The sequence below is a fragment of the Kogia breviceps genome, chromosome 14 (assembly GCF_026419965.1).
Source record: "Kogia breviceps isolate mKogBre1 chromosome 14, mKogBre1 haplotype 1, whole genome shotgun sequence".
NCBI classification, from domain to species: Eukaryota; Metazoa; Chordata; class Mammalia; order Artiodactyla; family Physeteridae; genus Kogia; species Kogia breviceps.
Window position 1 is genome coordinate 80,994,015 of NC_081323.1, and position 27,165 is coordinate 81,021,179.

The window sequence follows — 27,165 nt, forward strand, 5'->3', positions numbered from 1 at the left end:
AGCTACTCCAGCTGTCTTTCGGTTTCCATTTGCATGAAGTATCTTTTTCCATCCCTTCACTTTCACTTTGTGTTATGTCCTTACATCTAAGGTGTGTCTCCCTATACCTAAATTACTTTTTTTTTTGGTAGTCACGGTGCACATACAAGGTCACCTACAGCCCTGGCTCACCCCCCCTCCCAGCTATGCACTGTGTCTACTCTTCTTCAGAACTCTTCTGCAGCGAGGCCAGAGTTCAAGTAGGCAGTCTGTCAGACAAACAGAGGGGACTGGGGTTTCCTCTTGCACTTGGCCTTGTGCAAACTTGGTCTTGGGCAAGGCCAGGAAATTATGCAACCGGACCTCAGTTCTTGCACCTTCCGCCAACAGAGCTCACAGCCTTCAGTCCTATTTCTAGAAGTACTAAGGGTGTTGCCCAGCCCGCAGCACGACTTTGCAAACCATCAGTCCACTCCAAGCAACATTTATTAAGGATGACGCATAGCTAGGTGGGGCGGGACCAGGGGCTGCCGTCATGCCGCCAAACCTCAGGCTCTATACATGTATATACAGGGATAGGGGCTGGAGGTGGGGAGCATCATGTGGGGGCGGCCTCAGACGGCGGAGGCCAGCTTCCGCTTGGTGCTCTCGCTGCAGCGGTGCAGGATGAGGTCTGCGCTGGGCCTCGGGGGCACGGCCGGCTGTGGCTTGGGGCGTTCGGTCTTGGGCGGCTCCTCCTCCTCTGCTGGAGGGCAGCGCCAGCTGAGGCCCGCCCCGCCTGCTCGGCCCCGCCTCTCTTCACTTTTCAGGCCCCACCCCTCAAGGCCCCGCCTCTCATCCCCCTGGATGCTGGCCACATCCCTCCTCACCTCCGGCCCGCCCCAGGGCCCGCCTCAGGGCCCGCCCCCAGACTCAGGCCCTGCCCCCAGGCCCCCCGCCCTCACTCACTCAGCGGGCTCCCTGGGCTCTGGGGTCCCGGCCGCGCCCGGGGGCGGCGCTGCTGCAAAAAACGGACACTGTTGCGCCGATAGGTGTCCTGGCTGAGGCGCTTCCGTGACTGTTGGTGGATGCTGTGCGCGTTGCGGATGGACGACCTGGGCACAGCAGGACAGGGGCTTTGGTCAGCGCCCCGCGTCCCTGCCCTTCCCGCGTCCCTGCCCGAGGGGACTCTCATGGCCACCCCTGGAGTCCAAAGACTAGCCCGGGGAGGTGGAGAGTGGGAAGGAAGCGGTGTGGGGGGGTCCAGCACAGCCTGGGCGGGGCATGAAGGCGACTGCCCCTCACCGATGCGGACCCCTGCCCTGACTCAGAGCCCAGGCCCATTTCCCACACCCCTCACCAGCCTTCAGTCTACCCCCTCCCCAGGAAAGCCCTCCGAACTGCCGCAGCCCTCACGGGCCATCCCGAGGACTCTAGGCATCGGAGCCGCCACCTCCATCTCACACCTCTGCTTTCCCACCGCCCCTGTGCCAGCCCCAGAGTGTGGGAGGGGGCCTCCATCCAGTGAGGGTGCTGCCTACCCCGCCAGGCTGAGCGCCCCTGCACCATCTCCTCTGCCCCGGCATGGCCTATCCGGGGCCTGGACAGACAGACGGAAGCCGTGGTATACCCTCCTCAGCCCCGCCCAGCCCGCCGCCCCCTGCCCTGGGGACCCTTGCTCACCTGCGGGGCGGCGCTCCCCTCTTGATCCGGCTTTGGGCCTGGTTTGTGTCCTGCCCTGCCTGTTGCAGGTACATGGATGGGAAGTAACCCGTGACATCTTCTTTTCTGCAACAGAGGCAGCCCTTGAGGCCTGAGCAGCTGCAGGGGTGGGGCCTCAGACGCGGGGTCAAGGCTCCCTCTAAACAGTTGGGGGTCAAGGCAGCTGGGAGGTTGCAAACACGGCAGCCAACACCAGACCCTGCACCTGTGTGCCTCAGTTTCCTCATCAATGTGACACAGGCCTTCCCAGTTGTGACGCTGGGAGGGGGAGGAAGTTAGCAGATCCATCTCCCCAGGGACAGGTGTTTGCTATAAAACATCGGCAATATTGTATTTGTCAGTTTTTTCTTTTATGGTGATTGCCTTCTGTGTCCTAAGAAACTTCTGCCTACCTCCAGGTCACCAAGTTCCCTTATGCTTTCTTCCAAAAGCTTCTTAGTTTGGGGTTTTGTGCCTGGTAAAATCTGTGAAATGTCCCAAATAAAGGTGTATGGTGTGAGGCAGGGATCTAGGTTCATTTTTTTCCCCCCATAGGGATATCCAGTTGTTCCAACACCATTTGTTGAGAAGATTTTTCTTTCCATTCTCACTACTACATTTGGTAGTAAAAAAACAACAGCCTTTGCATAATACAAACCTCACTCTGTAAAACTCTGATTCTTCTTGGCTGGTGGGAGACTCACAAACATTGTCTCAGGGGTGCATAATGGCGGTTAACTGAGTTTGGGTCAAAAAACTAATTCACTTTGCTGTACAGCAGAAACTAACACAACACTGTAAAGCAACTATATGCCAATAAAAATTTAGAAAAAAAAAATAAAAGGTTGAGAAATCCTGCCTCAAAGTCCCCAGCCAAGGGCCACGCTGATGGGGGGTGTTGTGGCCACAAGCTCACTGGGGTCACGGATGGGCCCTGTGACTCAGGGCTCTGAAATCATGTGCAAGACCCTGGGATTCTGCTTGGATGACAGGGTCTGCTCTAGCAGCTATCAAATATAATAATTAATACAATTAATTGTGTTGCTGGAGAATGAACAGATGGACTGGTCAGGGGACGTGATCCCACGTCACAAAGGAAAGGTGTGCTCACTCAGACAAGGACACTGAACCCTTAGACACAGGCAGGCTGGGATTATCACGAGTCTGCCTCCAAAATGGAAACAGCCCAGAGAGAGGCAGTGGCCTACCCAGAGTCACACAGTCAAGTCGGCACTGAGCCTATGCAGGCCCAGCCCCAGGCCAGGCTGACTCTGGGAGCAGGTGCAGTGGGAGGGAGGTCACAGCTCTCCTACCTGATGACCCACCAGCCATCCAGGAGCTTATGAATGACCTCGATGGCTTCTCCCTGCTCCAAAGATATCTCGTCCTCCAACTGGGCAGTGTAGGCTTTGATGGTGACATAGGGCTCACCTGGAGAGGGGAGGGGCAGAGTGTGAAGCCCCCCCCATCCCCAGAACAGGGCGCACCACCCCACCCCTCCTCTCTGGGCCTGGAGCTCCCTCCAGCAGGAGCCCAGGACCTCTCTCCTCCAGCCCTCCCCACCCCCTCGTGGAGACACTCTGGACTTGGGCCCTTGGCTACTCTACCCAGGGGAGCTCGCCCACTCCTACCCACCATCACCCACACCAGAGGCCAGGAGCGCCCATGACTGCAGAGACCTGGCCAGGCACCTGCACACGAGGAGTGGCTAGGCAGGAAATGCGGAGGTAGAGCGCCCATCTAGTGACACCTGAGTTACTCAACTCAAGTCCACTGTTGGCATGTGGGGCTGCAGGCCCAGTACACACGCCCTTCCCAATTTTTAAAGAGGAGCCATAAATCCACATAAAATTGTAAGATCTATTGCAAAATATGGGCAACCAATACTAAACTTTTTTCAAACTCCACATGGGACCCATCCAGCCCAGGGGCTGCCAGTTTTTCCATTCTAGTCAGCCATGATGCCCCCACCTCCAGGCAGCCCTCCTTCCTGAGCCTCAGTTTGGCTCATCATGCAGCTTCCCACCGGCCCCGGCCCCAGGCTGGCAGCCACCCAGTGTCCCAGGGTGACCTTATCCCCCTCACCTCTATTCTACCTCCTGGTTCCCCCTGTCCTGACCAAGGGCACCACCTCCTACCCCACCTAGACCCAACCTAGGGTCTCAGCCCTGCCCCCCCTCCTGCCCAGCCCACAGTCATGTCTGACCCCAAAGCAGTCACTTCTGGCTCTTCAATCCTGCCCCTCTCTCCCACCCCTGAGGCCGAGGAGGGGAGGGGCACCTGCATAGTTGGGTTCTGGGTCTTCTGCCTCATCGGGACTGTCCAGGGGCTCCAAGTAGGACGCCGGGACCCAGCCGCGCTTTGTTTTCATTTGGCAGAACCACCAGCCTGTGCCAGGGATACAGGGCGGTAGGTCTGGGCGGGCCTGGGAGCCTCCCTCAGCCATCAGCGGGGGGTAGGGGTGGGTGAAGGCCCTCAGACACAGACACACAGGCGTCCAACACTCAGATCCAGAAATGTCACCTTCACCACACTCCACACCAAAATCACACACACCGGTACCCACAGGGTCACAGAACTACAGCTCAGAACCCACTTCACACACATGGTGAGAAGTTCACCTGTCCACCCGGATATAACCCCCCGAGATGCACAGTCACAGCCCAGAATGTGTGCAGACCCCCAGAGCTGCCCTGGGGCGCACTCTCAGGGAGAGGGTGACCCACGGTGTGGGGAGAACAGTCGGGGGGCCCCTGAAGGAGCCAGAGGCCCCCGGTGGGCCAGGAGGGGGGGGAGGCCTGGGGCTGCCTGGGGGCCACAGCCTTGGTGGGGGCCTGTAGCTGTGGGCCCAGGCACCAGGGGAGGGCGGTCCAGGCAGGGCGGGGAGGCTGACCACTCTGGCTCTTCTCCACGACATCCACCACGTCGCCCGTGGCCAGAGCCATCTCGGAGCCTGAGCTCTTCTCATAGTCAGCGATGGCGCGGTACGTCTGCAGGATGATGGGGCCCGTGATGTCTGGGTAGAGGGAGGACAGGGTGAGTGGACACTGTGGGTGCCTCGTCCTGGCTCTCCCCTGTGGGCCCTGTGTAGGCCACCAGAACAGGCACTGGCCTCCCATCCGCACCCAGCTCCAGACAGGCCAGGGGTAGACGCGCCCTGTATACTGGAAAGCGGCAAAGACAAACTAGTCTTCGCAGCCCTGCACTTATGGGGCACCTAGTGTGTTCCGGACGCCGGTCACACGCTTTACACACGGTCTCTTTCTCATTTGATGTGGTTAGCAAGCAGCTCTTCCCAACTTCAAGGTGACACGAATCACCCAGGGATCTTGCTGAAACATAGGTGCTGATTCCATAGGCCTCTGGTGGGACCTGAGAGGCTACCTGTCTAACCAGCCCCCAGGCAATACTGCTGCTGCCTGTTATGGGCTGAACTGTGTCCCCCCCACTCCCAAATTCATATGTTGAAGCCCTAACACCCAGTACCTTAGAATCTGAGTGTATTTGGAGATAAAACCTTCAAGGAGGTGATTAAGGTTAAATGAGGTCATAAGGGTGGGACCCTGATCCAATAGGACCGGTGTCCTTATAGGAAGAGGAAAAGACACCAGGGAGTTGCATGCACAGAGGAAAGGCCATGTGAGGACAAAGCAACAAGGCAGCCGTCTGCAAGCCAAGGAGAGAGCCCTCAGCTGAACCCAAACCTGCCCACAACTTGATCTCAGCCTTCCAGCCTCCAGAACTATGAGAAAATTCATTCCTTCTATTTAAGTCACCCACTCTATGACACTTTGTTATAGCAGCCTGACCTAAGACACTGCTGGTCACTGGACCACACTTTGAGTAGCCCAGAATACTTGACCGTGTGTCCCACCGACTGGCTGAAATCCTGCTCCACGTTTAGTAGCTGTGTGTCCCTTGTCAAGAATCTCAACTTAAGTCAAGCCTCAGTGTTGTCCAGTTGCAAAATGGGGATAATAGCACAGTTGTACCTATTTCATACTATTATAGAGATGATTACATGAATTAATACATGGAAAACATTTAAAATAGTGCCTGGCACAGGGTAAGTGCTCGATAAATGTTAGGTAGTGTTATTAACAATTATCATGCAATAAAGACTAGATAACTAGGGCTTCCCTGGTGGTGCAGTGGTTGAGAGTCCGCCTGCCGATGCAGGGGAAACAGGTTCGTGCCCTGGTCTGGGAGGATCCCACATGCCGCGGAGCGGCTGGGCCCGTGAGCCATGGCCCCTGAGCTTGCACGTCCGGAGCCTGTGCTCCGCGGCGGGAGAGGCCACAACAGTGAGAGGCCCGCGTACCGCAAAAAAAAAAAAAAAAAAGACTAGATACTGTCATGCCCCTGAGTCACCCCTAAAGGCCACTTTTGCCCCTAAATCTGTTCATTCATTCAGCCAGAACATCCTCTGGGCTGTTGGGAGCCAGGGTCTGTGCTGGGCGCTGCAGCCATGGAGGTGAGCTCCCTTCACTGACCAGTGACCCTCAAAGACCCCAACTCTTCCGTGCAGCCACCAAGACCCTTCATAGCTGCTCTCACCTCCTGCTCTTTTCCCTGCACACACCGAGCTCAGGGTCCCTGATGGTGTCAGCAGTCCGTTAGGGTGACCCTCACTCAGCTGACCCCGGCCTCTCACCTGCAGCGTTGCTCTTGCCATCCCTGGGCATCAGGTACGTCTCTGGCTTTTTCACCCTGCATCAGAGAAGAGTCTGGGTTAGACGCTCAGCTTCCCCTGGGGAACCGCATGCTCTGGGCAGACCGACAGAAGAACTTGCCAAGACAGTTCCCAGAAGGAACGTGGGAAATGGGGGCCACCGCAGAGAGAAGGTTAACAACTGGACTGGGAGGACAGGGCTTTGAGGAGGACAGGATCTGCTCGGCCAGCCCAAGGAGGGGCCCCAGCCTCCTGCAGACCCAAAGGAGAAGGCTCGTGGGCCAGCTCCCTTCTGCTGGAGCCTCGAGAGGGAAGCCAACGGGAGTGGGAGCCCCCAACCCCCGGGGCCAATGGGAGCTGCCCTGCCCAGGACCGGGGATGTGTTCAAGGGTCCAGAAGCACTAGCTGGAGCTCTGCTGTCTGTCTATGGCAGCCCTGTCCTCCAGGCCTCCCCCAGCACTCAGTACCAGAGAGGCACAGAGAGAAGGACCTTCCGCAGCACATTCCCGCGAGATCTCATCAGCATCTCCGATGCTGTCCACGCAGGGCCCTGAGCACAGGAGATCCCCGGGGCGAGGGCGGGTAGAGAATGAGGTGACAAAGGATAGGCAGGGGCCTGAGGGAGGCTCAGGAAGGAACAGAGGCCACCGGCCCCCCACGTCCTCTCGGGGGCTCCACACTTCACGCTTTGTAAGCACTCTCCCCAGCACCCACTACTGCCTCTGGCCCTCACCACCCGGTCACAGAAGGGGAAGCTGCTTTCAGAAGGCTCCAGGTCCCACGGCCAGGCAGTCTCAGAGTCAGGACAAGGACTTGGGACCTTAGACCCCCAGTCCACAGTGCCTCCCCCCGACCCCCAGCACCCTGAGGCTCAGAGGGGTCCAGGTAGAAACCTGGCACGGATGCTGGGCGTGTCCAGAGTTGCAATCCTGCCTCCTTGGCTTTCCCTGCTGTGTGACTCTGGGCAAGTCACTTCCCCTCTCTGAGCCTCAGGCTCCTCCTGTGTAACATGGGGATAGTCCCACCCGCTCCAGGCAAGGGTCTGACCACCACCTTTCCTCCTCCCACCACTCACTGGCTGTCGGTGGGGAGCTTGAGGTCGTCAGGGCGCACCTTGAAGAAGTCGAGGAGGTGGGGACAGCGGGAGATCTTGCCAGGCAGGTTCATCAGCGAGTTGCAGTACTCGGTGAGGGTGCCCTGGCGGCTCTCGGCCACACGCTGCCCATCAAACCACCGCGGGGCTGGGCCGACCGGGGAGGGGCACCAAAGGACCAGTGAGCACACTCAGGAGGTCAAGAGGTCAAGTCCGGAGAGGGTGGGAGTGGAGGGGGCAATCGGAGGGCAGGGGAGGGGGGCTGGGACAGGTGAGCCTGCCCAGGTGGCTCAGCCCTGCTCCTCACCTGGCAGGTGGGGGATGATCCTGTTCTGTGGGTTGATGTCTCCTGCCTCGATAGGAAACATCTCCTTTAAGATTTTCTAGACAGAAAAGCAGACGTGAAGGAATCTGTTTTATTACAGCACGGTAAAACACAAAATTGGACATGACCTAAATACCCTTCCAATTGCTCAGGCTAGAAGCTCCTGGAGGCATCCTGGATCCTTCTTTCTCTTCCACCTCACATCCAATCCATCAGCAAATTCTTTTGGTTCTGCTCCCCAAATCTATTCAGAATCGGATCCTTCTCACCATACTTGCTGCCACCACCCTGGTCTGAGCTTCCACCGGGTCTGGTTATTAAAACCTTCTTAGGTCACTCACCCCTCCCTCTCCCTTGTCTGTCCTCAATCCAGCATCCAGAGGGATCCTCTGAAAACCTAAGTTGCATACTGTCCCTCCTCTGCTCAGAACACTCCCTGCCTCTCAGCTCACTCAGAATGGAAGCCAGAGGCTCCACATTGGTCTACAAGGCGCCACGTGACCTGCCTCTGCCTGCCTTGCTCACCTCTCCTGCCCCACTCTCCCCTTGTTCACTCTGCTCCAGCCACCCTTGAATGCTCCAGGCCCACTCCTGCCCCAGGGCCTTTGAACGTGCGATTCCCATTCTTCCCCAACACAGATCAATAGCTCACTCTCTCTCTCTCTTTCTCCTTCTTCAAGTCCTTGCTCAGATATCTCCCACTTCAGTGAGGCCTCCTCCCTGATAACTGTCCTTCCTTGTCTCACCCTTCCCACCTCCCCTCCCTGCTTTATTTTTCTCTGTAATTCTAAGGACCATCTAACATACTATATAAGTTACTTATCTTTTTGTTTGTCTGTTATCCTGACTCCTCCACTAGAACATAAGGTCTACTAGGGTGGGTAAGGATTTGCATCTGTTTTTTATGCCTTTCAGCAGCATTTCCTTCTAAGTAGAACGTGCCTGGTACTTAGTTGGTGCTCAATAAATAGTGGTTGGATGAATAAATGAGTCGACCAGTTAATAAAAGAAGCTAATCCTACAATGGAATAACCCAGAACAGTTTAAAGAGGTGAGATGAAGCCCCACAAAGTATCAGCATGGACTGGGCTCCAAAATGTAACGTAGCAACAGTAGTAAGATTGAGAAAGAGGCAAAAAGCACACTGATGGCATTTATATACACTACAGAAAATGCAGGCTCCACACTACTGCATGTTGTTTCTGTGTGTGTGTGTGTGTGTGTGTGTGTGTGTGTGTGGCCACCCAGGGTAGGAGCTGGGACGGGATACGAGATGAAGGGCGGGCGACTTCCACTGATTTTGTAATGTTTTATCTCCTTTATCTTAAAAACGCCTTATCTTAAAAACACCTTAGGGCTTCCCTGGTGGCGCAGTGGTTAAGAATCCGCCTGCCAATGCAGGGGACATGGGTTCGAGCCCTGGTCCGGGAAGATCCCACAAGCCGCGGAGCAACTAAGCCCGTGCGCCACAACTACTGAGCCTGCGCTCTAGAGACCTTGAGCCCCAACTACTGAGCTGGCGTGCCTAGAGCCCGTGCTCTGCAACAAGAGAAGCCACTGCAGTAGAAGCCCGCATACCACAACGAAGAGTAGACTCCGTTCCCACAACTAGAGAAAGCCTGCGTGAAGCAATGAAGACCCAACGTAGCCAAAAATAAAATAAATTAAAAAAAACACCTTATAGCAAACGGCCCAGTGATATCAGCTGTGACTCCAGGTGCCGGGTGTACAAGGCTGGTTACAGTTTTCTTTGCATTTATCTGCATTTCACTTTAAATAATTCACACGAGAAGTGCAGGAACCTGCACGCTTCCTGAAGCCCCCTCCCTGGTTAAGGAGGGCCCTGCGTGTGGAGTGGGCCCTGGGGGAACCCATCTGGCTTTTGTGGCCCCTCCATCCACATGACCCTGTCTTAGACCAGGACCCAGCACTGTGTGCACTGTGACCCCCGATGACCCCCAATTTTGTCCAACCAGCCACTGGTATTGGGAACCCTGGGGGATTCTCCCGTGTAAACCTTGGTGATAACAGGCACCCACAAAGCAGGAGGACCCGGTTTCTTGGGTGTCAGGATTATCTGCCCTCCTTCTAATCCACCAGGGGTCCTCATCAGGCCAGTGACGGTGAGTGAAAGGGCAAGCTCCTAGGATGACACCTGCGATGGTGACACTGGCCAGGCTGTCCCCTGCAGGGACAGAGCAAGCAGGGCCCTTGAGACGGCCCCAATGAGATCCTGTGGAATGGGCGCAGAGTTTTGGTTTGGGAAGACAGAAATATTCAGAAATGGGTGGTGGTGTTGGCTGTGTGACACTGTGGATGTACTTAATGCCACTGGCCTGTACACTTAAAATGGGTAAAGTGGTAAATGTATGTTATGTATATTTCACCAAGATAAAAATTGCTTTAGTGCTTTTTAAAGTGAAAAAATATAATGCCCCCTTAATCTGTGGGCTGGGAGGGGATGGGGGCGACTCTGGGTTCCTCAGCTCCTGGTCATCACCTGGGCCGCTCCCCTCCCCAAAGGGCCGAGCTGGGACTGGGTGCGGCATCCCCTCCCGGGACCCCCAACACAGAGCACTCACATGGAATTCGTAGATCTCAGTGAAGCGCCGGTAGACCACCTTCTCAGACAGGTCCTGCCACTTCACCAGGAACATGTAGACCTGGGGGGCGGTAGAGGGGGGGCATCTTGTTCAGCCTCGCACCCGGGCAGCCCCCCACCCCATGGTGGAAGCCCACAGGACTGGGGGCGGGAGGGGGAATGCTCTCTGGGGTAACCTGGGCCACAGAAAGAGCACCAGGTTACTGGACCCCAGGGCAAAAGCGATGAGTTCCCTCAAATTAACTCAAATTCATCTGTAAACTGGAGGTAAAAGTAGGACCTCGCTGCTACTGCTGGTATGAGAGTTAACAGAAGGTAAGATACAGAAAGGGCTGGCCTCAGACAACACAAGAACTCGGTGAGATGTTGTATGGTTCCATTTCTATGAAATGTCCACGGAGTTCCCTGGTGGTTCAGTGGCTGGGACTCTGCGCTTTCACTGCCAAGGTCCCAGGCTCAGTCCCAGGTCGGGAAACTGAGATCCCACAAGCCACGCACATGGCCACAAATAATCGTCATCATCATAATAATGTCCAAAAGAGAAAAAACCTATTGAGACAGAAAGTAGATTCGTGGTTGCCAGGGGCTGGGCGGGGTTGGGGGTAGCGGGGGCTGAGGCTTGACTGCTAACGGGTATGGGTGATGAAGAAAATCTTCTAAAATCAATTGTAGTGATGGTTGTGCAACTCTGTGAATATACTGAAAACCACTGAATTGTACAATTCCCATAGGTTAATCGTATGGTATGGGAATTATATCTCAAAACTGCCATTATTTAAAAAACAAACAAACAAGAAGAAAACAAAACAAAAAACCTCAGGAAGGAAAAACAGGCCTGCAAAAATAGTTAGAATATCACTCAGCCCCAAAGAAGGACAAATTACTGATATATGCAGTAACGTGGATGAATCTGCAAATCATTAAATTATGCTGAGTGAAATTAGCCAGGCATGAAAGGCTACCTACGATTCCATAGCTGTGACATTCTAGAGCAAGCACAACTAATTTAAGGTGGAAAAAACCTGGGGATGGGGAGGGATGACTGGGGTGTGAGATGGGGTGATATCAGGTCACGGTCTACATCTTGATGAGAGTTTGGATTACGAAGGGAGAGGTACTGTCAAATCTCAGCAAGTGTATCTCTGAGATTTGTGGGTTTCATTTTACATAACTTTTACATCAAAAGAGAGAAAAAGCTACTAAAAAAATACTGAACTCTAGCTGTGATATGCATGCTGAAGTATTGGGTTGGCCAAAAAGTTCGCTCGGGGTTTCCTGTATGGTCTTAAGGAAAAACCGGAATGAACTTTTTGGCCAACCCAACGTTTAGGACAAAGTGTACTGATGTTTGTAATTTGCCTTGAAATGCAGCAAAAATAAGATAGATTGATGGGTGGATGGATGCATACATGATAAAGCAAGTACTACAGGAAATGTTAATGGTATAATCAAGGTAGTAAGCATATGACTGGTTGGGTTTGGTTTGTTTGTTTGTTTTTTAAATTAATTAATAATTTATTTATTTTTGGCTGCGTTGAGTCTTTGCTGCTGTGCACAGGTTTTCTCTAGTTGTGGCGAGCGGGGGCTACTCTCCGTTGCAGTGCACAGGCTTCTCACTGTGGTGGCTTCTCTTGTTGTGAAGCACGGGCTCTAGGCGCGTGGGCTTCAGTAGTTGCAGCACACGGGCTCAGTAGTTGTGGCTTGTGGGCTCTAGAGCGCAGGCTCAGTTAGTTGCGGTGCACAGGCTTAGTTGCTCTGCAGCATGTGGGATCTTCCGGGACCAGGGCTTGAACCTGTGTCCCCTGCATTGGCAGGCAAATTCTTAACTACTGCACCACCAGGGAAGTCCCTGGTTGGGTTTTTTGTTCGGTTTTGTTTTGCTGTAAAATTTTTTTCAACTTTGCTGTGTATTTGAAATTTCTCAGAATAAAATCTCCGGGAATAAAAAGAATACCTACCAATGGGAATGATAAAAATGTTCTAAAAATTAGATAGTTGTGATAGTTGAAGAACTTTAAATATACCCCAAACCATAGTGCACTTTAAATGGGTGAAGTTGCTACTATTTTACATATTTAGAAGTAAAATTAAATCAACAAGGATTTTTTTTTAACTTTAAAGTTGGAAACAAACAGAAACAAATGAACTTAACTATATATAAAATGGGTAATAACCTAAATATTAAAGGAAAATGGAAAAGCACCCAAGTAGCTTTTCGTTGCAGAACTTTCAGTATTCTCAGTCCAAAAGGACCAAAAGAACTGCAAAGAAAACTTAAATTTAACTTAATAGGTTAGCAGGCTTGTTGTTAGTAGTGGCATGGGTGTAATTATTCTGAAACAAGTTTATGTGTATTTTAGAATTGAGCATAAGAGTGAATATACTGATCTCATTGGGAGCCAGGGTTCCTGCTGTGAGAGAAAGGAGCTACAAACATAAAGTGATGAGAAGCAAGGATGATATGAAATAGCTATTTCCTCCAGTCTGCCCGCTGAAAAGGCAGTCATGAGCCATGACGCCTTGGTGGCAATGAGCACACCTAGCTTCCAGATCTTGGGTTCTAATATCACTTCCACTAAAAAGAACTAGGGCTCTTTAGTGAAATGGTTGACTCCAGGACTAGGGCTGGGAAAGTCCAAGTTAAGCTGGACCACTTTGTGCCATAAGAATGAACCCAGGTGCCCTGTCCCCCCAACAACAACAAAAAAAGAATGACAGGATACATTTTTTTAAAAAAACCAAAAAAAAGTACAGAAGCCAGCCTGAAGGAGCTCCCAGTCACCAAATCTGGGACATTCTTGAGCATCAAAATAAGTAATGATGGTATTGGATTATAACTCACTGAATAAAACAGGAATCCATGGATCCGCACTGACATAAATAAGGAAGAAGGGAAGACACAGGACAATGTTAACTAATAAATGCAGAAGGACCAATAGAGTTTAAAAATCATTATTTGGCAATCATTAGAGTAATCTGATTCAGGCAAGAGTCATACAGATACTATAAGGCAGAGGATATTCACATAGCTTTACATAGCCTCCCCACAGTTCAGTTATTAATTACAAAGGGGAAGCTAGTAACTTTACAGCAGAGAAACTTGGAGGATACCTCCAGGACTCAGTGATCAAAGTTAACATCACCAATAAAGGAACAAATCAAAATTACCTGCCACCTGATAGGATCAATGAAAAGAACATATCAACACTTCTGGGGTATTCCTGCATTACCAAGATCTAACAGAATATCAGACACACCCAAATCAAGAGGTGTTCTGCAAAATAACTGGCCCCATCTCTTCAGAAAGTCAAAGTTGAGAAGGACAAAGACTGATTAAGACTGATCTGGATTTAAAGAACGCCAGAGACATGACAACTCAGATGCAACAGGTGATCCTGGATAGTTTTTGTTCGTTTGTTTGTTTTAATTTGTGTGATCTTGGATGGGTTCCTTGACCTGAAAAAATTTTCCTACAGAGGGACAAGAGGACAATTGGTAACATCTGAATAAAGTCTGTGGGTTGCATAACAGTGTTTTATCATAACAGTGTTATAATTTCCTCATTTTGACACCTTTGGTTATGTAAAAGAATGCCCTTGATTTTAAGAAATACACACCTGTAATATTTAGAGGTAAAGAAACAGTGTCTCCAAATAACTCTCAAATGATTCAGAAAATGTATATTCAGAGAGAGAGAAAGCAGGAGGGACAAAGATATGGAGGGGGAGAGACAGAGAGAGTGAGAGAAGGAGAGAGGAAATGTGGGTGAAGGAATATTGGAGTTACTGGTACTTTGGGGGACATTTCTGTAAATTTGAAATTATTTCAAAATTAAAAGTTAAAAAGGAAGGGTCTTGGCACATACACTAAAAGTGTCATACAAGTGCCAATTTACTAATTGGATCCCTCCCTGGCCTTCCTCTGGGTTTGGGGACCCCGTGATGGGGTGGCCATGTCTGGGCCTGCACTCCTCCAGCTCCCCCAGGGCAGGAGGGGCGACTCCTCTGGTCCCTGTGGTGGTGTCACCCTACAGGAGGGGTCACGACCCGAGGACTCTTCCCAGAGGGGCCGCGGGGACACTTGCCCGGCGCGGAGAGGGGACGCCGGGCTGGGGCGGGAAGCAGGGCGGGGGCCGGGGGCCAAGCCGCTGTCCTCGCACCGAGGGGCCGGGGGGGGGGGGGCGGCGCGCATCTTCTGAAGGGCGCATATCGACTGCGGCCCCGGCGGGCGGCCTGAGGCCCAGAGCCGGGGAGCCTTGGCCGCGACCCCGCGCCCTCACCCCTCGGCCGCGCGCGTCTCGGGCTGGGAGTCCCGGGGCTGCGCGGGGACCGGCACCTGCGCCCCGCCGGTCCTGTCCCCACGCGCACGGCGCCTCAGGCCGGTACTCACGTAGTGCTGGCTGGGGACGAAGCGCTTCTCGAAGCCCAGGAGGGCGATGTGGCGAATGAAGGGGTCCCCCATGGCTGGGCTGCGTGCGGCCCCCTCTTCTCCGGGGCGCTGCGGGCTGGGACTTAAATAGGCTGGAAAAGAGGAAGTCGCCTCTGTCGCGGTGGGGCCGCGGTCAGGAGGGGGCAGGGAGCGTGCAGATAGGGCTTCGCTGCTTCTTTCAGTTTCTGGGCTTCCTCGCGTTCCCGAGGTGCGCACATGAGCGGCCCCAGGCGCGCAGTTGTGCGGGGCCACGCCCGTCACTGTCCCCTCCGTGGCCCACAGGGCCTCGCAGGAGGGTTGCCCCATGCCCGGCTCTCTCTTCCTGGCTCCCCTGATCCTGCCACGCTGGACCCTCTGTTCCAGGTGCTCCCATCTCAGGGCTTTTGCACACGTCATTCCATCTGGCCCGTCTCCCACACACCCGTAACTCCCCCCCTCATCTTCTACAGGTTTCTGCTCAAAGGGCACCTCCTCTGAGAGGCCTTCCTTGATATAAACTTCACATAAAATAGCAAAACTTCATGCGGACCCCACCTCTCTTTCCTCCCCCCCCCTTTTTTTTTTCCCCACATCACTCATCACTATTTTTTATTTTTACAGTGTCTTTCCCTACCAGAATGTGAGTCCCGTGAGAGGAGCGTTTGGCCTGTTTTGACAAGGGCTCTGGCCCCAACCCCTAGAGCAGGTGCCTGGCACACAATGGGCCCTCTGTAAGTATTGGGATAATAACTGCATCACTCACGAAGTGACTGATGGGATAAATCCTCCAGGGGAGCGTGTGCAGGCCTCAGGTGTACATCCCGGGTGACTGTGGCTGAGGGCGGGGGCAGCGGGGCCGAATGAGAACCACATTCAAATCCTGATCAAAGAATGGCCGCTCAGAGCAGACGTGGTTTCCTCCTGAGGGGTGAGGAGGACAGCAGCTTGCTGGGGGAGAGGCTGGGGCCTCTCTCACTAAAGCCTGGGGTGCTTGGCCAGGTAGATGGGGATCCTGGGGGGCTCAGAGGTTATAGAGCTGGTTCAAAGTCACGCAGCAAGTGGCCTTAGACCCAGGCAGTTTAGCTGCAGGCTCAGGTGGGCAGCCAGTTTGTGGCCCAGATCCCAAGATGGAGAGATGACGGCACAGGCCATCAGCGCTGGGAACACGCTGAGAGCCACAGGCCCCCCTGGACCACCAGGGGTGAGGGTTGGCCTCTGGCAGGGGCTTTTATCTAGGAAGCCAGGCCTCCATTTCCTCTGCTCTGAAAGATCTGCTTGGCAGGTCCCCTCTGGTCACTGCTGCTCCCTGGTCACCCTGAGGTCACCAACCCTGGGTGTGACCAGCCTTGCAAGTCCTTCCTCTTGATCATTTCCATTTACACATCCAGGCTCTTCCTACACAGAAGGATGCACTACTGAGCAATGCCGGACACAACACGGGTGAACCTTCCAGACACAAAGCACACCTTCTGCAGAATGCCATTGACACCAAGCTCAAAAACTGCCCACGCCAGCCAGCCAGTGGGGCTGGAAGCCAGGGCGACCTCTGACGCGGGGGTGGGGGTGGGGCCAGCAGTGAGTAAAGGAGGAGGCGGAAGGTGATTTGCTCTGTTGATAAGGATGCCATTTTCCACAAGCGCACTCACTTTCTGAAAATTTACCCAGCCCCAGGCACACGTCAGTTTCATGCACGGCCCTTTTTTGGTGGGTGTGTTGTACCTCGGAAGAAAGTTGAAAGCAAAGAACATTGAGTGGGGTCACACGATGGATGGCAGCCGTCACTTAATTCCACATCAGCGGCCCCTGCAGCACAAGGCCCTTGGCTCACAGCTGAGTGGCTGTCCTTTCATTACTCACTAAATGTCCCCTCCCTGAGGGACGCTCAGCTTGTCTCTGTTCTTCCCTGTCCCACGTGGTGCTGCCTTGCGGTCCCCACAGAGAGGTCACACTTGCAGCATTGGCTCACCTCGGAAGGGTAGAGGAAGTGGCTGATGGGGCTGGCTGCAGTGGTACCCCCCACACACCCGGTGCCGGGTCTGGTCACGGCCCCGGCACTTCCTTCCCTTCTTCTCAGCCGTCTTTCCACTCTTGCATAATTGCCCGGCCAGGCTGCTCTGTCCTGCAGACACCAGGCACAACTCAGCGGTCCAAGCCATCAGCTGCTACCTCTCCACTTCCCTCCTGTGGTCTCCCCCAAACGTAGCCTTGCTCCTTACCGCTCCCAGGCAGAGCGCAGGTGTCCAAAGCATGAAGTGCTAAGAACTCGTGTTTACCTTGTAAGGACCTCGGTAAGCAGGCTCATAGCCTTTTGCTGGGATGAGCTAGATTTACTTGAATGCATGGATGAAACAAGTGAGTGACCAAATGCTTAATTTTAAGAAATGAACAAAACTGGAGGTAATTAATAAATAAAAGTTTGTTTTTGGGGGGGAGATAAACTTAAAAATTTTAGAACTTTCAAATTGTGAAATGATAAAAAAACTGCAGAAAAATGAAGTTTAACTAAACATAAAATTGTAGCTAACATTATAGATATCTCGTTATCCATCACCCAGGTATTAGATGAATACCAGAGCCCCCAGAATCCCCCCCACTTCCCACTGAGTGCTAACAAAGGATTTAGCCTGGGTCAGGAGTGCTTTATATTTAGGATCACATCTTATCCTCACAATGAGACTATCAGGTAGGTACTGTTACTTCCCCTACTTTATAGATGGGAAAACTGAGGCACAGAGAGGTAAATAGGTTGCCACCACTGGTAAGCAAAAAGCTGGGTCTTGACCTAGGCAGTCTGGACCCTGGACCCACGCTCTTTTATTTTTTTAATTTTTGGCTGCGTTGGGTCTTTGTTGCTGTGCACGGGCTTTCTCTAGTTGCAGCGAGCGGGGGCTACTCTTCGTTGCGGTGCGCAGGCTTCTCATTGCAGTGGCTTCTCTTGTGGCGGAACACAGGCTCTAGGCGCACGGGCCTCAGTAGTTGTGGCACACGGGCTTAGATGCTCCACGGCATGTGGGATCTTCCCGGACCAGGGCTTGAACCCGTGTCCCCTGCATTAGCAGGCGGATTCTTAACCACTGCACCACGAGGGAAGCCCTGGACCCACGCTCTTAACCATTGGCTCCCCTGACTGAATGGACGACGACTGGGGTTCGCGAAGGAGAAGCCAGACTGTGCAAACGCCCCAAAGAGGGAGATTTTCACAACAGGCCAGACTGGACGGGAAGCAGGGATTCCCAGTCTGGCCCAAAGACCTTGGCCTCTCCAGATGCCGCCTTCCCCAGATAGACTGGGCTGGGCAGTTCCTCAACCAGGAAATCCCCAAGGCTGGGCCCTGGAGACAGGCTACATGGAGAAGGATTTGGCCTGAGGCCCAGGCAGTGCCCTCTGGGATCTCCTGTCAGGCTGCCCAAGATGGGACCCAAGCAGCCCTCGCTACGGGACGTTCCTTCCCAAGTCTAAATTAAGCCCCTCCTGCTGACCCCCACACTAGGCAGTTCTCGCCTGGTGCCTGGAGGAGGAGGAGGGCCCCCCAGGCCGCTGCTGGCTGGTGGGCTGAGGGCGCCCTTGGCGGCGAGGCTGGCTGTGCGGGGGCTCTGAGGGCAAGCAGGGGTCTGCGTGGAAATGCCGGCCACTCACCACCTGCTTCCCAAGGGACCCTGAGCCTTCCTTTCTCAGCAAATCAGACCAGGAGCGGGCTCGGGCTGGGTCAAGGATGGACCTCGAGGCCTCATCCGAAGAGACCCGGGAGCCTGCACTCAGGACCGGGGCTTAGGACACACCCGAGCCACACGTGGGAATGCCTTCTCCCCTGGGCCTGATGACACTGCTGTCCAGTCCTTGGCCCAGGGACACAGGAGTGAGGGCTCCAGTGCTGGACACGCACAGGAATCAGACTGAGCCTTTGGTCTGCAGGAGGCCACGTACACGCCAACCGCTGGCTATGAGCACACAGCCCGGAACCCAACCCACACTGACCTCCGCCCGTACAGGGTTGGGCGCCCCCGGGCAAGCTCCGGGCCTGTTTTTTCATCTGTAAAATGGCATTAGCAACCGTACCTACTCCGTGGACTGTTGGATTTAGGGAGGTCCGAGGCAGTTTCTTGCTGTTTAAATCGGGCCTCGAAGGAGGGAAGTGTCACACGGATGAGAGCTGGCACTCCAGGCTGCTGGGGCAAACTGTGCCAGCCTCGGACGCCAGGGCGCCCTCACGGGAGCCGTCGGTGCGCCGCCGCGCAGCCCCTGGCCCGCCCTGGGAGAGCTCAGCAGTGCCTGGGGCCGTGGGCAGGGCATGGCGACTTCCCGGGCCAGGCTGGGGAGGACAGCAGCTTGTGCTGGGGGGCAGGGCTGGGGCAGTCCCCTCTGCACTCCGGCGTTTGGCAGGGGTCCTGACACCGAGAGGGCCCTTAACAAATACCAGACGGACAGGAACCCTGCAAGCTGGTCCCACTCCAAAGCCAGGAGCCCAACGCTGACCCCCAGGGACTGCCTGTGCCAGCCCTCCCGCCCCACTTCCCCCCGGGACCTGATGTGTCACGTGATGAGAATTATTTGAAGCTCGCCGACCAACCATCAAAGATAAATCCAGCGGCAAGCTGCAGCCTCAGGGGGTTTTGTGGTGATTGGTCTGGAGCTTGAAGCGAATTCCAGGAATGAGAACTCGCGCCTAAATCCAGTCGCCAGGGCTGGGTTGCCATCTCCACATCTCCCCAGCCCAGACACAGGGCAGGGGGGCAAGCTGGTGGCGTGACGCAGTCCGTCTGGGACCTGCTCAGGGCTCGGTATCTCTGCTACTGCCCAGGAGGTACAGAACAGTAAAGACGCACAGGCCTGGGATGAGGGGCTTGCCACCTGCAGGCAGACGGTTTGCTTACAAGGTTCCCGGCAGGGTCCCATCTTGCCTCAAGCACCAGGGGCGACGATGCCAGAGACAGAAAGCTCCTCTCCTGAAGGCCAACAAGAGCCAGCACTTGCTATGGCTTTTTGACCACATGCCATAGGGTGTCTGCTCTGACCTTGCCTTTCTGGAAACCTGCACTTGCTATCTTTCATTAGGGATATTCCCTAGAGGATATATTGACAGATTGGTCACTGTCAGGGAGGAGACAGTTTGAATTACAGAGCATGCAGACCTATAGATCTTTTCAGGATTTCTCTCTATCTTAGGAGACTCGGAGGTGCGCTTTCTCTTCTGCTGCCTCTGGTTGGGGCTCACTGCTCACGTCTCTCACTAGGTTCCCACAGGCACTGCCAAGCACGGGGTCTCTGGTGAGGGTCATTATTGCTTTCTACGACTTGAGGCACCGTGGGTTTTAAACAGGCATCCTGAGATCAGGCACGAAGTTGATGCTACGAAAGGCCCATCAACCACCTGCTCTCGCTTCTGAGAAGGAAACGCAGCAGGAAACACTGTTACAAATGGGCATTGTATCATAGCTTGTTCTCAGTGCTAGATACTTTCCTGGTACTTCCTCAAATTAAAACCACAAGGTACGGGGTGGGGTGGGGTGGGGTGGGGTGGGGGTGGGACAGGGCAGGGGGGAGGTGGCCCACAAGAGCACTGTTGACCAGAGCAGGGGAGCTGGGGAGACAGGAGCTTTGCTGTTTCTCACCCAGCGCCCGGGGTTACAAAGCCCCTCAGGAGCAGCAACCAGGGCCACCCACTGAGACTTGTCATCGGGCCACCATACCCTGAGAAACTTGTGACTCCAACAACCTGCTACAAGCCGCTTTCGTATCTGCCTTCTGAGCCAAGAAAGCTGGCAGCCAGGAGGGGAAGTACAGAAAGCTAACCGTCCCTTTAGTAGGTAGTGGAGTAAAACAGAACCCCGACTGCAGAGGCTGGAGAGCAACTCTACGGGGGTCTAACCACAAGGCTACACAGCCCCCACTTGTGCTCACACTGCTGGACTCCGGGCTGGGTAGAACAGGGACCTCAGAGACTGCCTCAATTCCCCGAATCCTGTCTCCCTCTTCTTCCCTATCATAGGGAAACCGAAGAATCCCTGGGCGAGCACCACATCTATCAAACTACATAGTCCAGAAAGTGGGGGTTCCACTTAGCAAGGGGAGACCAGATTGTGACAGTTACCTGTCCACTAATGGTTAAGCCAACCAGGATCTTGAGCTTATTTAGACTGGGGCTTGGGGTGTGGAAACTGGAGAGGCCTGGTCTCTCAATCTCCCTCTCCAACGGACCTTTCCGGTTCCTGGTGGGGAGGAAAGAGAAAAGGCAGAAATGAAGCTAGAGGATGCTCACACAGCCAGCCTACTTCAAAGGGGCACTGGCTGCCTGCCTTAGTGGGCAGCTCTGTCCTGGCGACGGTGGGCGCTACAGACCCGGGCCCAGTCTCGTCCCTCAGTCTTGGAGCTAAGACTGTGCCAATGATTTGATTTCTTGTCTTTATTTCCTCATCTCTCAAGTCCCAAGGTGACCCGGGCACAGGGCGTGAACGCACAGTGAATAAGCCTAACCTCACCCCTGCATGTGATTTAGATCAATGAAAAGATTAAAAAGTCCCTTAGGATATGCTGACTGCAACAGGGTGAGCTTATGTGCACTTGTACCGGGAGCGGGGGCGGGCTGGGCAAATGCAGAGATTCCTCTCGGCACTGCCGACAGCCATGCCCACAGCAGCTCTGCCACCTGCCCGAGGGCAGAGGCTGCCCCGTGAACAGAGCTCGGCTCCCCCCATCCCCCACCCAAGACCCAGAGCTGGGCACGGGGTCGTTAGCACTTGGCCCAACTCCACCAAACGGGGCTTAACTCCTACAATGCTGCGATGGACACGTTTCTTTGGTTCTACCGTTTTTCTGTTGGCAATTTCCTTAAGGTAACAGCTGTCCAGAAGCAGAGCTTGGATTTGGTCACAAGGCCTATGTTCCCAGTCATTCTGCTGCATTTCCTGGTAAAATAAGGTTTAACCATCAACCATCATGGAATCAGGACGTGTTCCAGAAACACATTAGAATTACTGATGAGACCCATGTGAACTGTCGTTTGTTTTTCAGTCTGGTCCTTACTGATCTAATGAAGACCCCGGTGGCCAAGTTTTAACACCCCTCAGCCCCTGAAGAATCACGTTATCTATCAACTGCCTCATTTCTGAATACACCACCCGTTCACTCACACAGGCGGTGGAAGGCTTATCTTGTAGAGGGTTCCTAGGCTCCGAATGAGCAAAGCCAGGGCGACACTCCAGCCATTTTTAAACAAGCCCACGGCGCTTCAACCAGGGCTAATCTCACCATCACAGGTAAGGAGGCAAATTGCTAAGGCAGTCACCTCGCCAGGGAACAGTGCTGTCCTACGGAAGGCTTTACTGAGACACCCGACTGTGGGAAGCAGAGAGTTAATGAGGTGTGTTAAAACGACAGGGAGTTAATAAACAAAAATGACTTATTCCACCTCCAGGCTCTTCCACTCAAAGACAGATGCAGGAACAGCACCCCTTGCCTGAGGTTCAGCATTTCTTAAAGGAACCAGTAAGCCTGTTTAGAGAGGCAGAACGGGACAGGACAGCATTCTTAAACCTTTTGCGTTTCACCACGAGGAGGACGCAGCACTGGCTCTGTGCTGTCGTCCACAGTACAGAAACGGATGCACTTGTTAGACGTTAAGAAACTTTATATATATATATATTTTTTAAAAAGCAGCTTTCTATTAGTATATATAAAAACAAAAGACGTGTGTATGCATATATACAGAATTTTCATACTGGATGTATACACTTACACTGGGAAACAGATCTCCTTGTAAGCCTGTGCTCCCGCAAACCTTTTGTTGAAGCGTAACATGTACAAGCTTAACTCCTTCTAAAAGCAGCCTTTGGACGACTACGGTGCTCCGGTGGCTGGGCCGGGAAGCGTGGGTGGAGGCAGCAAGGTTGTGACACCTTAAGAACACGGTAAAGGAACCCTGAGATCCTGCTGCAGCAGCTGTCTCCTCCTAATATCGGTTGCTAAGTTAGGAACAGACCAGTCTGGCTTTCCCTGAGGTCACACTTGTAAGGGTAAAGGAGAGGCAGAGGGTGATGGCGGAGAGGACAGAGAAGACCTGGAACCAGTGTGTGGTTTTTCATGGGGGAGGGGCTGACACACGGGCTCCACCCGGGGAGGGACTCTGACCTCCAACGTCATGCGTATGCTGCATACAGTTGGCATGTCACAGATAAAAAGCTGGGGGCTCCAGCCCCAGCTCAGCCCAGAGGCACAGTGGTCTGAGACACACCGTGAGCAGTGGCGTCCTGACAAGGGACCGAGCCCACCTAACCTCGCCTTGCATTCCGCCGAGCCACCCCAGGTTTCCCCACAGTCATGAAAACACCTTAGAAAGAAATGAATTAGTGTGTGAAAGGCATGGATGGATTTTATTTATTACCCTATATCTACAATTTAATTTGAGGTAAAATATAAGCAACACATAAAAATGCCTATTTCTGCTACCATGTAATATAATTCTCCATCGTGAATATTGTGATAAAGCTAATGAAAACTCTATGCCATCACATACTCTAGCTTTTCACATAGCTGGTATTTTACAACTCTTACTGTTTGTGAAATCTCAACACATGTAAGATTCTCCTGCAAATGGCGCCGAGTACCAGCGGATGCCTCATCAGCTTACTGACCCCTCACTCCCCACACTGGAGCCTCAATGTTACAAGTAAAACTGTAAAGTAATGAAGGCAATGAAACCCCCTTGAGCCCGATCCGAGCCGGAATAGTGTTCCAAAGAATTCCACACCACAATGGGTTACACGATAGTGAGGCTTTAGTGTCATTCAGCTTGCCCAAACACTTAGACCTGATCTGAAACTTCTGGTACACCATGCATTTTATTTGGATGGAAAGTAAATGTGGATGGAAGAGGTTCTCTGTACTCCATCTATAAGCCACACGCTGAGATACTGACCTCTTGCTGGCTGTTAGGTGATCCAGATGGTTGGTTTTTAATTACGATAAAAAACATATGAACCATGATCGAGAGCTTAGGAAAAGGTTTAGTCAAATATACAGATACTAACTGTTCACTCAGTCATTAAGGAGAACCGTGAACAAAAGGATCAATTAAGTGATTTTTCAAATAGAAAAACTAAAGAGCTGAACTACCACAGGTATTTTCTTCACTGCAGAAGCTGAGATGTTCCGGGAGGAGAGATCTTCACTTGATGGGGAAACACACACCACAGCTGAAGGCTCTGCTGAACACGTGATACATCCGATGAGATCCATCCCTGTCGTTTTCCCTGTCATTTTTCCAGCACTGCTGTAAAATCCTTATAATACATTCCAAAGTAAACCAGCCATTCCAAATCTACAGTCACTCCGCTCTTTAATTCAATTCACAGAACTGCTGAAAAAGTAGACATTTCTATCTAAAAGTAGAAAAAAAGGTTTGTATAGAAGGTATTTCTGTTATACAAGTATATTACACAGCTTGGGGCAGTAACAGGTCCGAAAAGCTCTTCTCACCCACTGATACTTTAAGCTAAAATAGGAGAGAAAACAAACAAGCAAGAAAACAGGTTAACGTGGTTATAGGAATTTATGATTCACTAATATCTCAACTTAATTACCACTTAAATCCATGGACTGACAGTACATGGCCAATTCCATGACCAAAAAAGGCTCTGGAGTGTCAGGTACAGGTGAGAGCTAACTGTATCCTCTAACTATCATGAAAACATTCAACAGCGGGGGCTTAGTGTGGTTCAATACGACACGAAAACCAAGTTTCACTGACTCCTGGTCTAGAGCTGCCCCTCCTGGGTAGTAACCTGGCCAAGTTTAAGATGTTTGGAATAATTGGATCAGGCTTATAACTTAATTATGCAAGATGCACAATGGATTGTGTAGCTCAGACAGACTCTGCAAATACTGTTATTATGATTAGGGAAAAAAAGTCAGTCTGTTGATACTGACTCACAGTGAACTCCAATGGCAAGGACAAGATTTAACCTATAGATAGAAACAAAACATTTTCCATTTGAGGCAAAGCGCTTTTACCTTCTTTGCCTGACATATACTGATCCAAGGAAAATCTCTCTGCTTGAATCTTCTAGCTCAAACCACCCAGTAAGCTTATACTTTGTCCTCACGTGCCCTGAAGGAGGGGCCACCATTTATGGCTGAAGCAGGGAAAACACTTTAGCTTATGAATATGCAGGTGGGTTCAGATAGATACCACGTGGCATCCTGGACACAGAAACTGATTTACCCTAGGAGGGAAGAGGTCTACCACGTAGGGTCTGGTTCTTGCTTGATTTGAGAGCTTCCATCAGTCTCCTTTATTTCTATCAAGTAAAACAAAAGGGAACCATTACCTGCACTATTAATGCAAATGTTCAATTATAAATCTGCTCATACCAAACTATTCATTACAAAGACTTAATAGGAATTATAAGATACTAAAAATGATAAGACTGTTCTCTAGCAGTAAGTTCTAAATTTTGTTACTTAGATTTTCAAAGTAACAAACATCTTATTAATTATGCACGTAAAGGACCCGCACTAGCTGTATCTAGGTCATATAGCAGTCATTCAACTATTTCATAATTCATTTTAAGAGTCATTTGGGGAAAATGGAGGAAAAGAACCCATGAGTCATCTCTAAACACAATGTTTCTGGGCATAAACTACAAATCCAGTTCACCCAGAAACAAAACCACCACACAGGTCCAGTTAAACAGCTTTAAAAACACAATTACTCCTTTGTCTTTGGCACTTAACTTTTGACAACCAGACTACTCTTTTTACCTTCTGTTGCAGGAACCTCCAACTGGCTCGGCTCGGCTGATTCTGAAGAGAAATACATGAAGATTTTACTTTAACATTTTTCAAAAGTTGCTTTGTTATTTAAAGAGCCTAGAGGGAGAAAGCTCTCTAGACGTTGTACACAAAGCGCAGGTCTAGGTGAGACAGCAGCCACAGATTCTTAGGATTAAATACATTGTTACTCAACCAGACTCTCAAAAACCTGCTTTTCTGAAACCTGTTAAATTTGCCTACACAATCGAAATCTTAAATAACAATCTTAATTAACATAGCTCTAACATGAAAGTAGGAGTTTCTTCCTCTATGTCTTTTTCCCCTTTCTCCTGTGGGCTCCCTTTTACTAAAGTCCTTTTGTTACTTTCAATGAATCACACAGCAGGCCTAAACACTTTGTTTCTATGGAATTTTTTAAACTACAATGCATGCATTTCCACCCAAGATAATTTTGGTTTATAGCAACCACTGGAAACAAATGGCATAAGAAAGCAAGTTAAAAAACAACCGTATCCCCCCCCATCACCCCACGACTGCATTCTTCGCCACTGGTCTCGGGGTTCCTGACCTGGGACGGTGGGAACAAATGGCATGTGGTCCAGTTCTCAATGAGGACCTATGGCTTGAGCTTATATAGGCTTTCAGACAAAGGAGTCCAGGCAAACAAGGCTGCATGTGCACGAGTGTGTGCGTGTGTGCGTATGTGCGTATGTGTGTGCTGTGGAATTACCTTTCCTTGAAGTTAGGTAAATGTAAGCATGTGAGGCCACATAATTTATGTGACCTGTTTTATCGACTAAGTAGGAATACTTCTATATTTTACCACGCTTAATTTACCTTGGATCACTGGGCTTTCTGACTCACTCTGATCAACCAACTCTGAAAAGAAAGCAGATTCACTTAAGAAATAATTTAATGGTATGTTGTTACATTTGAAAAGCATTTTTTACACACATTCTCTAATCTGATGTTCCAACTTTGCTATAACAGGCACTATTTTCCTTATGACAAGAAGGGAACAAATATTAAAAATTCTAGTATGTCCCATCAAAGTAACTAATTCAGAGTAATTACCATAAATTTCTATAATAGACTAGGACACAAGGAAAAGAAAACTGAACGTTTTAAACATAAGGTAAAGGAGCAGGGAGGCATAAAATACAGTGCCTTTTGAAATTAAAAATTACCCAGAGGTAGATGAATTGGGATCAATCAATTTTTTCCCCCCCAAAAACCCCAAACCTTATCATCGGGTTTCTTTAAATGACAAAGTTCCCAGGTGTAGTTAAAGCTGAATGCCAAAGATGACTGCAAATCTATGAAGCAAGGTTTACTTCTCTTTCACTCATTACTGGCACCCCCAGATACTAACATACTTGGCCAAGATGGACAGTATAATAAAAACAGATTCTACAAAAAAAGAACTCATGGGTTGGGGGAAAAAGCAAATATATTTTATGATAAAGTGAAACTAGAAACTTGGAGGCAGAAGAGATATAACCAAATCCGTGACACTGAAGGAGTGGTGGCCACAGAACAGCATCAGTAGCGTGAAGCAGAACGGGGGGGGGGGGGGGGGGTGTGTGTGTCAGGCGCCACGGCGGCCCAATTTCTCAGCTCAGGGGGAAATCCAGCAACTC

At 51.7% G+C, this 27,165-nt stretch overlaps 2 protein-coding genes across 9 annotated transcripts in view; both read right to left on the minus strand.

Moving 5' to 3' along the window:
- Positions 1-447: 447 nt before the first annotated feature.
- Positions 448-15,186, minus strand: NCF1 (neutrophil cytosolic factor 1). Of its 2 annotated transcripts, none has more exons than XM_059038411.2 (11): positions 14,741-15,186; positions 10,332-10,412; positions 7,732-7,807; positions 7,407-7,572; positions 6,314-6,369; positions 4,553-4,675; positions 3,940-4,047; positions 2,973-3,090; positions 1,642-1,746; positions 928-1,073; positions 448-721 (listed from the first exon to the last, which is right to left on the minus strand). In XM_059038411.2, exons 1-11 carry the CDS (start codon positions 15,173-15,175, stop codon positions 594-596), a joined length of 1,542 nt encoding a protein of 513 aa, XP_058894394.2. In that variant the 5' UTR covers positions 15,176-15,186; the 3' UTR covers positions 448-593. The 2 variants fall into 2 exon arrangements, with proteins under 2 accessions (XP_058894394.2, XP_058894393.2); XM_059038410.2 differs by having other exon boundaries at positions 448-724; positions 14,741-15,175.
- Positions 15,187-23,573: 8,387 nt separating this feature from the next.
- Positions 23,574-27,165, minus strand: part of GTF2I (general transcription factor IIi) — a 97,349-nt gene continuing 93,757 nt past the window's right edge. For 6 of the 7 annotated variants that reach the window (XM_059038392.2, XM_059038388.2, XM_059038384.2 and 3 more), the window contains 4 exons: positions 26,363-26,404; positions 25,514-25,555; positions 24,975-25,050; positions 23,574-24,245 (listed from right to left, as the gene is read on the minus strand). In XM_059038392.2, coding sequence (XP_058894375.1) covers positions 24,992-25,050; positions 25,514-25,555; positions 26,363-26,404 — 143 coding nt within the window. In that variant the 3' untranslated portion in view covers positions 23,574-24,245; positions 24,975-24,991. The remainder of the gene's footprint in view (positions 24,246-24,974; positions 25,051-25,513; positions 25,556-26,362; positions 26,405-27,165) is intronic. The other variant, XM_059038385.2, reaches the window with a different exon arrangement.